At 33.8% G+C, this 15,255-nt stretch overlaps 3 protein-coding genes across 13 annotated transcripts; all 3 read left to right on the forward strand.

The window, feature by feature from the left end:
• Positions 1 to 798: 798 nt before the first annotated feature.
• Positions 799 to 4,050, forward strand: LOC129312085 (uncharacterized). Of its 11 annotated transcripts, none has more exons than XM_054954652.1 (6): positions 799 to 888; positions 1,121 to 1,233; positions 1,350 to 1,407; positions 1,534 to 2,142; positions 2,237 to 2,654; positions 3,639 to 4,050. In XM_054954652.1, exons 4-6 carry the CDS (start codon positions 2,060 to 2,062, stop codon positions 3,741 to 3,743), a joined length of 606 nt encoding a protein of 201 aa, XP_054810627.1. In that variant the 5' UTR covers positions 799 to 888; positions 1,121 to 1,233; positions 1,350 to 1,407; positions 1,534 to 2,059; the 3' UTR covers positions 3,744 to 4,050. The 11 variants fall into 11 exon arrangements, with proteins under 11 accessions (XP_054810627.1, XP_054810625.1, XP_054810633.1 ...); XM_054954650.1 differs by having other exon boundaries at positions 829 to 888; positions 1,101 to 1,233; XM_054954658.1 differs by lacking the exon at positions 799 to 888 and having other exon boundaries at positions 955 to 1,233; positions 2,237 to 2,396; positions 2,520 to 2,654.
• A 2,891-nt stretch (positions 4,051 to 6,941) lies between these two features.
• Positions 6,942 to 8,022, forward strand: LOC129310391 (uncharacterized). Its single transcript, XM_054952212.1, has one exon. The coding sequence runs from the start codon at positions 7,013 to 7,015 to the stop codon at positions 7,856 to 7,858; it is 846 nt and encodes a 281-aa protein (XP_054808187.1). The 5' UTR covers positions 6,942 to 7,012; the 3' UTR covers positions 7,859 to 8,022.
• Positions 8,023 to 10,914: 2,892 nt separating this feature from the next.
• On the forward strand, positions 10,915 to 13,983 carry LOC129311757 (uncharacterized). Its single transcript, XM_054954209.1, has 7 exons — positions 10,915 to 11,090; positions 11,316 to 11,448; positions 12,225 to 12,328; positions 12,407 to 12,578; positions 12,823 to 12,963; positions 13,046 to 13,137; positions 13,230 to 13,983. The coding sequence occupies exons 1-7, from the start codon at positions 10,999 to 11,001 to the stop codon at positions 13,795 to 13,797; spliced, it is 1,302 nt and encodes a 433-aa protein (XP_054810184.1). The 5' UTR covers positions 10,915 to 10,998; the 3' UTR covers positions 13,798 to 13,983.
• The last annotated feature ends 1,272 nt before the right edge of the window (positions 13,984 to 15,255 follow it).

Genomic DNA, 15,255 nt, shown 5'->3' on the forward strand with positions numbered 1-15,255 from the left:
GACCAGGCCAGATTTCAGACATTTTTTTCATTATAAATTATTTCTATTAATTTCATTAATATTAATGTAAAAAAATATAAAAAATAATAATATATAAAAATTTTAAATATATTTTTTATATAAAAATAAAAAATAATATCATGTTATTTTTTTCTCTCCCATAAAAAATAATTTTATACATATTTTTTAAATATTATCTAAAAAATTCACCATAATTTATAAATAAAATTAAATAAATATTTTAAAATATTCCTTATAAACGAAATGAGATAGAGTATCAGCTTAGGAAGTGACTTTGCTCCTCCACATCTTCCCTGCTTTACAGTAACTGACTCTATGGAACTAGATTTAATATTTTAATTTTAATTTTATATTTATTAAAATGAAATATTTATAAAAATTACAAAAAAAATAATAAATCTGATCACTAAGCAACCTAGGTTTGTAATTTTTTATTACCAAAATAAACATTTATAAAAAAATTAACATTAAATTTTTATTATTTAAAATATATTTAGATGATAAATTTGTAAAAGTTATAAAAAATTTTAATATTATTTTTTACTGGCTTGTTTTTTACCAGCAAAAATTTTAATATTATTCAACTATTCAAATTAAATCAATACTACCTAAATTAGTGATGAGTTATCATTTTTATTTTGGTGTTATAAATCTAAACTGTTTGGTGATTAGATTTGTTAAATTTTTTTGATAATTTTTATAAATATTTTATTTTAATAAATATAAAATTAAAATTAAAATATTAAATTTAAATAGATTAATTTAGTAGGTCCAGATCTTCTCTATGGTTCGGTGGTCGAGCCGAGACGCAGAGTAGCGGAGCCAATTCTGGAACTTCATTCGATTCCTCCGGATCAATCATGCGTGGTAGGTTCTCTCTTTCTCCCCAGCCTCCTTATCTTTATTCACCTCAACTTTAACTCTTAAAGAGAGAGAGAGAGAGAGAGAGCAGCCTTCTCGTTTCTTCCCTTCTTCCTTTCTCTCTGCATAAATAAAAAATGAAATTCAGAAAGAAACAAAAAAAGTTGTGAAGTGCATGCCTCTGTCACTTTCCACCAATTCTGACGATAAATTATTAGTTTCTTTCTGTTTTGTGTAGAGAATCCAAGGAAGCTTCACCTGAGCTGGCGACTTGTTCACCTTAAAGGCCGTTCTGTTATTTTTGTGGCTGCATTTTCCTTCCGCTCTTATTCACCGTCCACCCTTGAAGCTGTAAGTGGCAAACTAAACTTTTGCTCTCTTCTTTTATTCTCTTGGCCCTCGCAGGCGTTAATCTTTCCTTCTTTGATTAAGTTGATGTGAATGATTAGTGGAATTTGTGATCGCAGGTTGATTCGGTCCCGTTTTAGATTTGGATAACGTGCCCAAGCTTGAAGCTTCCTTCAGGTAAGCTTCTAGCCACTAACTTTATTGCAAGCTATGAAGGACCTTGTCGTTGCCAAAATTTGAAAGCACCACCCTATACTTCAATTCTGACCTTCTCCGTTTACTGCCTGAACTTGAACCTGAAAGTGCATCACATATTCCAACCACTTCGTCAGGCAGAGAAAGAGGATATGGGGCTATATGTCCTAACAATTGGACCGTTGCAAAATCTTTCATCGATGAAGGTCACAGTGCCTTGACTGCAGTCTCCAGAAATTACTTGTTCACTCCAGTGGCTAGTTTGTAAGAATCTCAACATACTTGGTATTCTGTTACTCCATTGGAGCATCTCAAACCAGACAAAGGCTCTCTAGCTCCTATGCTTCTTCGCTGTTGCCTGCGAACACAATGTTTCGGTACTTATATTTGTACACCCTGAACTTTTGTCTCTTATAGAATAGTTACATCTGGGCACATGAAAAAATTGCATTCATCATTGACCTTGATCAGCATCGAGTATTATTTAGGTTTGAACGAAAACTAGTCACTGAATTATCCTTAATTTTACAGAATACTAGTGTGTTTCATCTTTAATCTTTTTTCACATCCCAAGAAATATGTGTTCCTATTTATTTCATCTTTAATCTTTTTTAATCTCTTGCTCAACTTTTGAATGCGTGGAGTGGGACTAACACTTACCTTACAAGTTGCAACAGGTTTACTACAAAGGCTTATCTCTTATGCCAATAATTTAAGACATGCTAGCTTATTTCTTCCCAAAATTGCTTACTTTTCCTAGCGTTTAATCCTCATAAACTCACCTGACAAAAAGACTAATGTTTACAAATCTAGGAATTAAGAAACTACAAGAGCTGAAGTTGCTGCATGCTCTAGCGGTTAACATTCTTCCCCTAGTTTGCATGAATGCCAGGAAGTGTGATCAAGTGAATGCTTCTGCAGATGCTCTGTTTCGTGCAGATAAAGAAGGGAATATTGAGTTTGTGTTTCAGGTATCAAAAGCAAACCCAGAAATTATGCTTATTGGGGACAGCTCATTTCGAAACATTTTCTGCTGTGCTGTTAATTGCCAACAAGCTAGGGTTTTTAGCCTCATTCATGGGCTTCGCTTGAAGGATGTAATAGCTACAAGCAAAGATGGACATGGAAATGCCTTGCTCCATATGGCAGCTACACAGGCTCCTGCTTCATCTCTTAACCACATCTATGGACCAACACTACAAATGCAAAGAGAATTGCAATGGTTCAAGGTTAGAAAAAGAAACATGCATTCATTGTTGTGTCACCATATCTTTGTCATGTTCTTCCTATCTCATATCTTTCTTAAGTTAAACATTCAATGTTCGTGACTTATTTGAGGAATTGTAAAGGAAAGTAACAAATCACGTAACCATGTTCTGAGATAAAATGCTGTCTTTTTTTAATCTTTTGAAATAAATGCAGGAGGTGGAGAGTATAATACTCTAGCTAATAGAGTAGTTCAAAACAAGGAAGGCTTGACAGCTGAGGAATTACTTAATGAAGGAAGGAGAAAATTGGATAAAGGACACATAATCCTCTTGTTCTCTTATTCTGTTGTGTTGTAGGCATTCTAATTGTCACAATCATGTTTGCTGCAGCTTTTACTGTTCCAGGAGGAAATGATAAAAATTTTGGATTTCCATTATTGTTGAAACAACCTATTCTTGAAATTTTCATATTCTCAGCTATATTATTTCTCCTATCTTCTTCAACTTTTGTTCTAATGTTTTTAGCAATCCTTACCTCTCACAGCTCAGAGGAAAAATTCCTCAAATCCTTACCCATAAAGTTGATTTTAGGTCTCTCCTTACTTCGTATCTCCATTGTAACCATGATAATAGCATTTCTCTCTACCATTCACCTCATGCTGAAGCATGCAAAGTACTTGTGGGAGTCTCCTTTTTATTATACTTGCAAGTGTTCCAATATTCCTCTTTGTACTGTCTCAATTCCCTCTTCTTCTTCATACTGATAGGGGTATCTTTAACAAGAAAGTGGAGATGTGGCCATGAAAATGTACAAGTAATTGATATCCCATTATGTGAATACTAGTTATTGTGACTTTTAAAAACTGTTGGTTGTATAGTTCTGAGACAAAAAATACGTTGTATCATTCAAGACAGGCAAACTAACTGGAAGGTGGATTTTTGTGTTAAAGTTGGAATATATCCTCCTGCTATTGTTGAGGTTTGATATGTTGGACTGGATTTCAGCTGGAGAGAAGGTTTTGGACGTGTGAAGGTTTACCGCAGCAGCACCAATTCACCAAAGCAACCAGATTATGCATCAAAGATCATCATAGACGTCACCTTTACTGAGATAATTATCGCATATACAATTAGTGTCCTCAATAAGGACTGTCATGTATCATTAGACTGTGTATAGAGGTGTAATTGATAGTGTTTATTCTTTAGCTAGGATGGGACTTGAGAATGAAGCTAATTTTCGGGTGGTTGATCGTCTACCAACTTGTTGATTGGAGGTGGTAAATGATGAGAGATTAGTTCATTTTTAGGTTGTATTCTGTTTGTATAATTGTATTTCTGTTTTGAATGATAAATCCAGTCTTCATTCAAAAGGAACATGACTTATAGATGGATAGATAGTTGAGCTGTTTCCTTGTCAGTCACACGGATTTGTACAGAAACAGATTAATTACTATTATAATTTAAACAAGCTCTCATCAACTGAATCAATCGAATTTTCTTTTCCAAGAATATATGCAAGATATGGCACCAGTATGTGGTTCCCTGAGCTTCCCCTCTTGTTCACGTCAATTAATACTCGTGAACATTTCTCTAAGATATTCTGTCCATGCATGCGCTCCTTCAAAGGGATAAGTGACGAATATATTTAAATAATCTTTGAGCCCAAAGTTTCCAACATAGACCTGGAACCTAGGCTTACATCATTAATATTAAGATTAAGGTGTGTTTTTACCTTGAACTTTATTAAAAAATGTTGATTCTTTATATCAATAAATGAGATAATTTATTCATTGAATTATTTTTTTAAGAGCAAAAAACACTTTTTATTAGTCAACCGTTGATTTTTTTTATTTTTTGGTGACATGACATGTATGTTAGGTCCCATGTGAGATTCTGACAATGTTTTTTTATGCAAATTTGTTCCTTAATTCTTTTTTAAAAGTTTTGAATATTCTAAAATCTTTTTTATGAGTGCTTGACACCTTAAAATTTTTTTGAAATAAAATAAATATTGCTAAAATATTTAATAATATAAACATTATTATTTATAAATACTCATTCAAAATTGGTCATTGTCTTTTATAACTTATTTATCCCTAAATTCCTTGGGATTTGCCAGATATTTTGTGATTTTATAAGATTTTTAAGTATTTTAAATACTTGTATTATACTTCATAGTGATTTTTCTTTTGTCAAGAGCAATGTTATGAAGTTGTGGGTTAGACACACATCACCCATAGGCTTCTTCATCAAGCATTAAAAGTCAATTAGTTACTTACTCCTTTCGGTCTCATTTATCAGGCACGTTTAAAAATATCTATTTAATTTTATTTATAAGCTATGTTATGACTTTTTAATTAACATTTAAAAAATATTTTTAAAATTACTCTTCATAAAAAATAATATGATATTACTTTTTAAATTTATTATATAGAGACATATTTAAAATTTTATATATTTTATTTTATATATTTTTTTCACATTCGTATTAATAATATTAGTAGAAATAATTTATAGAGAAAATTGAGAGGTATAGCTTCTGTAAAACCGTCTTTAAAGTGCAGAAATATTTTATACTCTAATGTAAATTGATTTTTCCTTGTGACCTTATATATTTTTCTTAAAAAAAAAAAAACACGCACGAGACATGAGATGATGAGATCTAATTGATTGATTAATAATAATTTCTCAAATAAAACTATCCTGGTGAGGTCGGCCGAGGCCGCTGATATAATTAGATTTCGGTACTATGGAATGCGTTCGATTATAGTTGGAATAAACTTAATTAAATATTGTGTCACTCTGAGTCTGAGTCTGACATACAAGCCTGACATACAACCCATCCTCGCCACCTGCCAGCAGAATACGTGTACGTGTCCTCCTTTCAGCACCTACTGGTCTGATCTTATTTATCAGATATTTTATAAAAATAAAAGATATCTTAATTATATTTTTTTACTTAATAAGAGAATAATTAAATGTTAAAATTTTTTAATAAATAAAATATGAAACTTTTAAAACACGTAAAAACAATCACCGGAAGGGAAAAGGGGTGAGAAGCTCGATAACCCAATAGATCGAGAGCTCATAGGAGTGAGTAATGAAAGCATTGGTTAAACAAAAAGGAGACATTAAGACTTAAGAGTACATGCCACTCGTGCACACATTAAACAAAGTGTTCATTGGACTTCTAATACTTATCTAACACTCAAATTATAACCCATTTTCTTAATTCCTAATTAAGAAGACCCAAATCTCACTCTCCCAAAAACCCTTTTTTTAAAAAAAAAAATCGTTTTGAAGTGGAAGCAGCTTTTTAAGGGGACAGGCGAGACAGGTGACATGTTTGAAGATGAAGCAGGCTTCACTTTTGTTGATGGAAATGGGAGGCTAGTGTGGCAATAGAGGAAGCACACTACGTGATGACTAATGGCGTTTTTTTGTTTCCCAACACAAATTTATTCTAATATTCTTTACACCCATAAATATATATAACATTTGATTGATTGTCAAAATTATGGCCACAAAATGTTTCTCAATCTTCCACAATCCTCTGTCCTCTAACATATTATTTATTTTTTTTAAAATGACAATTGTTGTTTTTTATGCTTTTTTCACACTTAAAAATTTATGTGATAATCATGTGACTTCTACATACTAGTTTTAATAGAAATTCGTAAGAGAAATGTGCTCTTGAGCTGGGAAAAAACAGACAAATTTGCTTTTGATGATGAGGAGAGCCGTTGTTTATGAGGCGGCTGGGATTGGAAGGGGAAAAAAAAAAGATACGCACATATGCATATGCTAAAAGGTTATTTGTGTAAATTTTGACATTCCTTTTAATTCTAATTATAAATCATTTGGGTATATTTCAATCAAAATTAAAAAAAATCTTAAAATTAATCATCGCTCTCTAAAAGAAAACAAATTTATAACTTTATTTTTTATAAAATATAAATAATTTAATGTACTTTTTTTCTTCATCACTAGCATTAATGATAGTAAAAAAAAAAAAATTATAATATAAAATCAACAACATATCTTATAAATAAAATAAGAAATCACTTTTTCTTTCATTATATATCAGATTGAAGAGAATATATTAATTTTATAATAAGACAAGAACATATCTAATTTTTCAAATAACAATGACAACATATAACAATTGTGGGACTCAATGTCGGGCAGAAACGAGACAATTTCGCCAAACTTAAAGGGAATCCACGCGGGCACCACATGCTCCTTCACCTTCTCTGCCGTCTCTACTTTTTCCCTCTTAAAAAATGTCCCCGTCACTTATACATAAACAGCATTTCAAGACTTGAAATTTAAATACAAACATCAATTTTGAGGCTCTACACGCAGAAAACAGATCAGGCATGGTTCTCAAATACCATGCTCGCTCTATCAGCTTGCCCTCTAGATCTCACCCTACCACCATTAAAGTAGACGAAGAGCTCAACAATCTCAAGACTTGGGAAGCAACATCCACACCCACATCAGACTCGGTTCGTTCAGGCCTGTTCTTGCTTGAAGATGTCTACGTGAGCTTGGACGAGCTTCTTAACATGCCGTCAACCCAAATGGCCGTTTCTCAGCATCAAGCTGATACCTGCGTGGAGGAGCTTTTAGATGGATCGGTTAGGGTTTTGGACACATGTGGCATCACGAGGGACATTTTGTTGCAGATCAAGGAAAACGTTGGAGCCCTTCATTCTGCTGTCAGAAGAAGAAAAGGAGACTCGTCTGTTGAAAAAAGTGTAGCAGAATACGAGTTCTTCACCAAGAAGATGAAGAAGAATGTAAAGACGCTGATCACAGACTTGAAGCATATGGAAAGCAGATTTGGTGCTACCCCACTTCTGAATCTCGATGATCAGATGGCTTCTGTGATAAGAGTGATCAGAGAAGCCATTGTGATGAACGTGTCAATCTTCCAATCGCTGTTAGCCTTCTTGGTCATGCCAAAGGAGGCAAAATGGTTTGTGGTCGCGAAATGGATGCACAAAGGGACCGTGGAAGCATGTGAAGAAAAATCAGAAATGGTGAATGAGTTGAAGAGTGTAGAATCAGTACTGAACAGTGTTGTGAGCGAAGGTGGTCGTGTTGAGAAGATGAAGATTGTTCATGCAAGATTGGAGGCTTTGGAGATGGCCATTGAAAGCCTTGAGACTGGGTTGGAGATTGTGTTTAGGAGGTTGATCAAAACTAGGGCTCCCTTTTGAACATAATCTCTCAATAAGAGAATCAATCTCTGGCAAATTCTGTTCAAAATCCTGCAAGCCATCCATATTTTAGGGATGAGGATTCAATTTTATGAACGTATATATATACATGTAAGTGAATATTTATACTCTGAAATATAAACAGAAGTTTATACTTTATAATTTGAGGCCTTCTTACTTGTTTCTAGTTTTTTTTTTTTTAAATTTCTGGATGGGGCACTTCTAAATGAATTATAATGATAATCTGGCGTTCTGGCTTCTTAAAAACATATACAGCTTGAAATAAAAGATTAAATGTCCATACCTATCTCGTTCTCACACTTTGTCTTGCATTCATGACATCTCAACTTAAAGAAAGCCAAGGTGATATAGCTGATACAGAAAAACAGAGATTTTAATGATAGCCAAGATCCTTGAAATTTAAACATTTTTCAAGGATCATAAATGATAGAGTTTGAAAGATTATGTTGTAATTATGTGAAATAAAACTGTTAATTTTAATAAACATAAGTGATAAATTAATTTTATGTACAATTCTTGTGATGAACTTTACTTTTTAAAAGTCTTAACTGGTATTAATGTAGGCTATGAATCCTTATAGCTTCCATTTTAAATTGTGATTGTATATATAATAGAACAAGCCACTCTATAAAATAATTGTGTTACAGATCTGCATTATAGATCGCGATTACTCTTCACTTGTTCAAGTCTCTATGTTGGTAAGAATTTGAGATAGAGCCAAATATTTTATTTGGTATGGTCGGTACCTACCTGCAGGCAACATATCAAAGCATTAAACTCATACTGAATCCATATGGCAACCTACCAAACAACACGCCACCCGTGCAATATAAAGAAATTACATCAATACTTCACATGAGATTTTCTCAAGTGATTCTTCAGCAACCAAACATATCCAAAAATTTCAAAAAGAGAAGGAATAAAGTACAGAGAAAACAGAGCAAAAACAGAGAAAGAAAGGGACACGGGAATGGAAATGCCTCCGGGCATCAATTGCTTCCAAAAACAGAACAAATCTGTGAGGCTTCTCATAGAAGAGGGGCGGATATGTTCATTGAAAAATATTAAATAAATAAAAAGGATTGATGGATAGTTGCATTGCTGGTGGAAGACAACAAAACCCACAACACACAAAATATTTCATCAGGCCACAGTGTCTCTCATGTCTAATATATATTTCAAACACGGAGAGGATTTAATAATAAAACCAGAGTGGGCTGCTATGGAGATAAGATGGATCACAATAGCTGTGATCCGCGAACAATGAAATTTCTTACATCTTGTTGACTAATAAGTCGGCACATTTTGACATTTGTGGTGGACTCTTTCACTGTAGAAACAATCAATGTCGCGCAGAGTGTCTTGATCATCTAGATCTAGCTCTGTTCTGCAATTTGGTTTGGCTCTCAGTTGGGCGTTACAATTTTTGAATGTCCATAATGGCAATGGTCTCAGTGGCTGCAGGATGGGATGCATGAACTCTCTGATAATAACACTCATCTTTTTACCATTCCATATTCTTTCTACACACAATTTGCTTTATTGAGTTGTAGAGGGACTCACGGCTCAACAAAGATTGCATATATGGAAAGATGATGCATGGATCAAAGATCATGAAGGCCAGGTGAAGGAAACCATTTTCCCACATTCATTGGCCTCACCCATTTAATTTCCCAGTTTCCTCTATACTTTAATTAAAGAATCAAATCCATTTGCTCTAACACACATCCAACCCCACCAAACTGACTTATAGCTTCCGGGATTCTACCAACAAAAATGCATTATAGGACTTAGGCTATTTTAGTCTTTTTAACTAGATTTCCGTCTTTCTCAATTTTCACATTTTCTAACGTTAACTAGCAGAAGTATTGTGATTCCTTTCTATGTCGAGATTACATCAATTGATTTATACTTTCCAATTCCATCCACACCTTTTGTAGTCACCTAACAAATCCTAAATTTATATCCACACACACACACACACTAGACCAACATAGTGTCATGCTAATATTGAAACGATTCATTTCAAATGAGGAGACGTGCGACGCGATCTAGATTATCAGTTGCACTAAAAAAATTATTTTCAATGATTTGGATTCAATTTAGTAAACAAGAATAAAATAAATTTAAAATATGATGTTTGAATAAAAAATAACATTTAATACTCCATCCGTTATAAAATGTAAGTAATTTTTTAAAATGTTAAATGTTAAAAAATATAAAATATTTTTAATATTTCAAAATGCAGTTAATGTATTTTTTTTAAAAGTGTCAATAAATAAATCATTTTATATTCATTTTAAAGTAAAATGCTCTATTAAATAAAAAAAAGATGAAAAGATGATATTAATTTGAAGACAACTAACTCTTTTATTGAAAGATGAGATTCAGTTAATAATTCCTCACATTTTTTAACAAAGAATGTATTTAATATTTTTTAAAAAAATTATGAAACAATAATTATAAAGATTGTTAATAAAAAATATAAAAAAATATTTTCAGCTCTCAAACAAATTTGGATTCAATGAGTATCCTATATACACTTACTCAATGAGTATTTTAATTATAGCCATTTGATTTTAACAATACTTAAAAATTATTAATATATGTTTCTCTTTAAAAATCTAAAATTTAATACCTTTTAAGTATCATATGATAAAATTATTGATAACTATTAAATTAAATTAAATTATTATTATTATACCACATGAGATATGATTAAATTAAATTTATTGCTTTTTAAAATATATATATATATATATATATTAACCAGTAATGAGCATGCTCGTCACACAAGATCTAAAACGTGTCCTGACAATCAACCTCGCGGTCAAATTGTGTAACCCTTGGTGATCCCTGCTGCATAGGATTCCGTTCCCCCTCATCGAAGCTTCATTGTCCACGTGTCAAACCCACTAACGGCTAAATTTTCCCAATGCTGAGCCATTACACAACATTACAGCAGAGCGCGAGAGTGGGGCCGTGGGATCTCCCCATCAACGAAGGAAAAGGGGAACTTTTTGTAACCTTCTTTCATTGAACCGTTACTCGCCTTCTTCCCTTCCTCCCTCCCTTTTAAACCTCAAACCTCACTCGCTGTCTCTCTCCGTCTCGCACCCATGACTGTCGCAGAGGCAGCCACAGCCAACACCAAGAAGCTCATGAAGCTCTTTATCTCTCTTCTCCGCCGAGGCTTCAGCTCCTCCAAATGGTACTTTTCTCTCACATTTCTTGAAAGGCCGAATGAGTCCAGTTGTTTATTATTATCAGTTTTTTCGTCACATTTTCTCGGCAAAATCAAACCGGGGTGGTTTGATCTCGGAAAATTTAAAGGAAAATCTTTGTTCCCTCCTTCCCTTCCATTCTCCTCAGTCGAGAAATTCTAGTTATGCTTCTCGTTTGATTACGGAATTAAGTGATGGATTGGTGAAAACAGCAAAACGGCGGCAAAGTTGGCGGTGGCCAGGATAAAGTTGCTGAAGAACAAGAGAGAGGTGGTGGTGAGGCAGATGAGGCGAGACATTGCGTTGCTTCTCCAGTCTGGTCAAGATGCCACTGCTCGTATCAGGGTAATTTTCGTTATCGTTCACAACACCCATAGCTGATACATTATCTCTCAAATTTCTGCTCTCCCTTTTCTTTTAAAGTTCAAGTGGAGATTTTTTACCCCCAAGTGTGATTGGCTATTTGATTCAGAACTCCCAGTGAAATATAATCTGTTATTTTGCTTTAAAAGGATGGTCACTCTGTTACCAATTTGATACTGTTGATTGCTAGGTGGGTTTATCATATTTTCAATGCCTGTTAGTTGCTACCCATATTGCGTGTTTTGGAATGAGTACACCATTTGTTATGGTCAGCTTAATATTGTTCACTTCTTAAATCAATCCAAGAACAAAGAGTTTCTCAGTCACAGTTTAAACTATTATCTTATTGTGCTTTTCTGGCAAGCATTAGACGATTGTCGTTAATTGAATGGATTTGGGGAAAATATGCTAGCAAACATTAGATTATACAATAGGGAGTAAGGAGGTGTTGGGTCGGTGTTGATTTAATTTCAATAATACATGTGGATGCATATGTACCAGAGCTCCTAGTGTTCTAACATCATCTGATATATTGCTTCAAAAGGATGACTCCTCTGTTATGGAAAAAGTGGGTTCATGACATATTTGACACTGTTAAGTACGAGGTGAATGTATTTAGATGGATTGTACAAGAAGTTGTAAATATATCTTTACTGACTCATTTTTTCTACTTAATATGGTCTTTTTTGATAACACGGCTCTGCTTTTGGCATGATTACTTTGTGATATCAGTCTAAAGACACGAACTCAATTTACAGGTTGAGCACGTGATGAGAGAGCAAAATATTTTGGCTGCAAATGAGTTCGTTGAACTCTTTTGTGAGTTAGTTGTGGCTAGACTTTCAATCATTGCAAAACAAAGGTAAAAGTAAGCAAATTCTTTTTGTTTATTGTAAAATTAGCATATGTGAAATTTTGATTCCAATCCAACTTATTACAGGGAATGCCCTGCAGATCTGAAAGAAGGGATTGCTAGCCTAATATTTGCAGCCCCTAGGTGCTCAGAAATTCCAGAGCTTTCGGCACTTAAAGATATCTTTCAGAAGAAGTATGGCAGAGACTTTGTATCTGCTGCTACTGATCTGAGACCAAGCTGTGGTGTAAATCGCCTGGTAAGTTTTCTCGGAGTACATTTGTGGACTTCGCTTGAAATTTCAACAAAACTCTTGAGAGGTTTGTAAATAGACAGAGGAAGGATTGCGTTGGTCTTGAGAGTTCTCAGTAATTTACTATTCTTCAGTTTGGTGCTTCCAGCTTCATATGTTTCTCAAAACTCATTCAGAACTTCATATCCTTCCAACTTCGTTTATTTCTCCAAGAACTCATTAAGAACATGCTAATTGCAATGACTATCAGCTAATTGACAAGCTCTCGGTGCGAACACCTCCCGGGGAAGCAAAGTTGAAAGTGATGAAGGAAATAGCTAAGGAATATCAGGTTGAATGGGATACAACAGAATCTGAGAAAGAACTTCTCAAGCCACCAGAAGAGCTAATAGTATGCAATCTGTCTCTCTTTCCTTTTTGGTTTTTCCCCTCATATTTCTGTTAAAAATTTGGTTCTTATCTTTCATCATCAGGAAGGACCAAACACTTTTGTCAGTGCCAGCAACTTACCCGTCAAGCCTTCCACAACTACTCAATTCAGGGAGACCAACAAACCCACTTCCAAGTAACACACAAGTTTATGCATTTAGTTAGATCGATTGTGTACCTGTGAAGTATTTATATTATGTAGTTATTTACTTTCGTTTCATCCATTAGGTTAGCAGGCTGTAGCGGCCAGGGTGGCAACGTGCAGTTTGAAGACTCGAAGTCTGCTGCTGAGGCAGCAGCTGAATCAGCCATGAAAGCAATAGCTGCTGCAGAAGTTGCTGCTTATATGGCTAAGAAGGAAGAAGCTACTCAACGATCTATTTACGATGATAAGTTGAATAACTCAGGAATTGATTCAGTGTTCTTCCAATCAAATAATGGTCCTGCAAATAACGCCCACAGGATGGATCGTCAAGTGAAAACCCAAGAGACAATGCACAAGTCGCGTAGCTTACCAAGGTCTGATCACGTAGACGTGAATTGTGAAAAGGGTTATAGGAGATACAGCTACAATCCAACTTCTGCGCATTCGGATATTAAATTTGATGAATCAGATTGTGACGAAGAGATTGAAAAGGAAGAAGAACCTCATGGCGTTTGGCCGCCGCCTAACCGGCCCCCGCCACCAGCACCTTCATCTCGGGATGGAAATGCTCGTGTTCACCCCAAATTGCCGGATTATGATGAACTCGCTGCGCGCTTTGAAGCATTGAAATTCAAGAAGTCTCAGTTCTAATTTATATAACTATCATAAATTACTCGCATACATGCACACACAGTATTTGACAATATTTGAAAACATGTATACACAGTATGTCATGCTATTTGATATTATACTTTATAATTGTTGGGAATTGCGATGCCAAGTGCTAATACACTTAACTTGATATGGGATGCCTCACATCTAGAGAATTTGTCTTAATGAATGGTATATAAGTGGGAGGATCCATGATGTCTTAAAGTTGTAGATTAAGATATAGTGTTTGAGCTTATTTATACATCCATTCCTTTTTTTGGGATCGCCCAGTTAGAGCATCAAACATACTTTTTCATCCATACTTTAAGATTTTAAATTAAAATATGGTGTCAGTTCACTTACTGGTATTGGATCTAGCTGAATACCCTCTTGCTTAATGTGGGGTAGTTTTTTTTTTCTTTCTTTCTTTTTTTATTGAACACAGTTGTAATCTTATTCGACATACAGTCAGATATTAAATATAAGCACCTCTCTTTTAGTGAGAACTTAAATGTTAATTCATTATGTTATGAGAGACCAATCTTTTCTATTAGACTTAATTTTTATTGGTTGTGCAGGGTAGTTTTTTATTGGATAAGGTTGGGTTGAAAAAAAAAAAAGAATATATAAGTGAAAGAATTTATAAACTCAACTTAAGTTTTGTGTAAAGACGTGATGTTAAGTGTTAAACCTACTTATGTATTTCCTTATTGCAAATGGATAGTAGAAACACGTGTGAAAAGGGGCGCAAACCATGGCGACCAAAACCAGTTTTGTCGGTAACTTTCAAATTTTGATTATACATTCAAAGAATTTAATCATGACCCGATAACGAAAAATGCCCTGCTTGTTATATTTTTAAATGAACTTTGTGAAACTGCAGGTCAAACAAAAAAACCTATGTAAAGCTCAGTGATAAGCATGAAGGACTTGTTGATCTGTCAACAGCGTTTGCCTTATTCCGATCTCCAAATTTGAAGAGTACGAAATATAAGAAATTTTCTCATGGAAAAATGACAACTACCGTATAGAAAAATTAATTACTTGCAAGTTCCATCCACTTATAAATACTAAAATTTAACATGTAAATATAGAAGTTTGACTTATAAATGAACTGAAAAAATAATTAATTTTTTTATTTAGAACCTAATTGTAATTTTCCCTTTTTATTTGTGTTTAAGCTTCCAGAACATATGGAATTTCCCCGCTTCAAGTTTCATGAAATTCTTTAGTTTCGTAATTTTTTATAATTAAACTCACCTTCTATCATTAAACCCCCGTTACATACACTTCAATACTTCTTCAATTCGTCCAAAAATCATATTTATGACCTCAAGTTTCAATCAACTCGTGAAAAATGAAATTACTATATATCCTCAAAATGTCTTGTCATTCAACTCTCTTCAATAAAAAAAAATGGAAAAATAATAATATTTTAATAAAAAAGAGAGTATGTAT

The sequence above is a fragment of the Prosopis cineraria genome, unplaced genomic scaffold (assembly GCF_029017545.1).
Source record: "Prosopis cineraria cultivar Desert tree isolate PC_DT_omini unplaced genomic scaffold, ASM2901754v1 PC5, whole genome shotgun sequence".
Classification (NCBI taxonomy): domain Eukaryota; kingdom Viridiplantae; phylum Streptophyta; class Magnoliopsida; order Fabales; family Fabaceae; genus Prosopis; species Prosopis cineraria.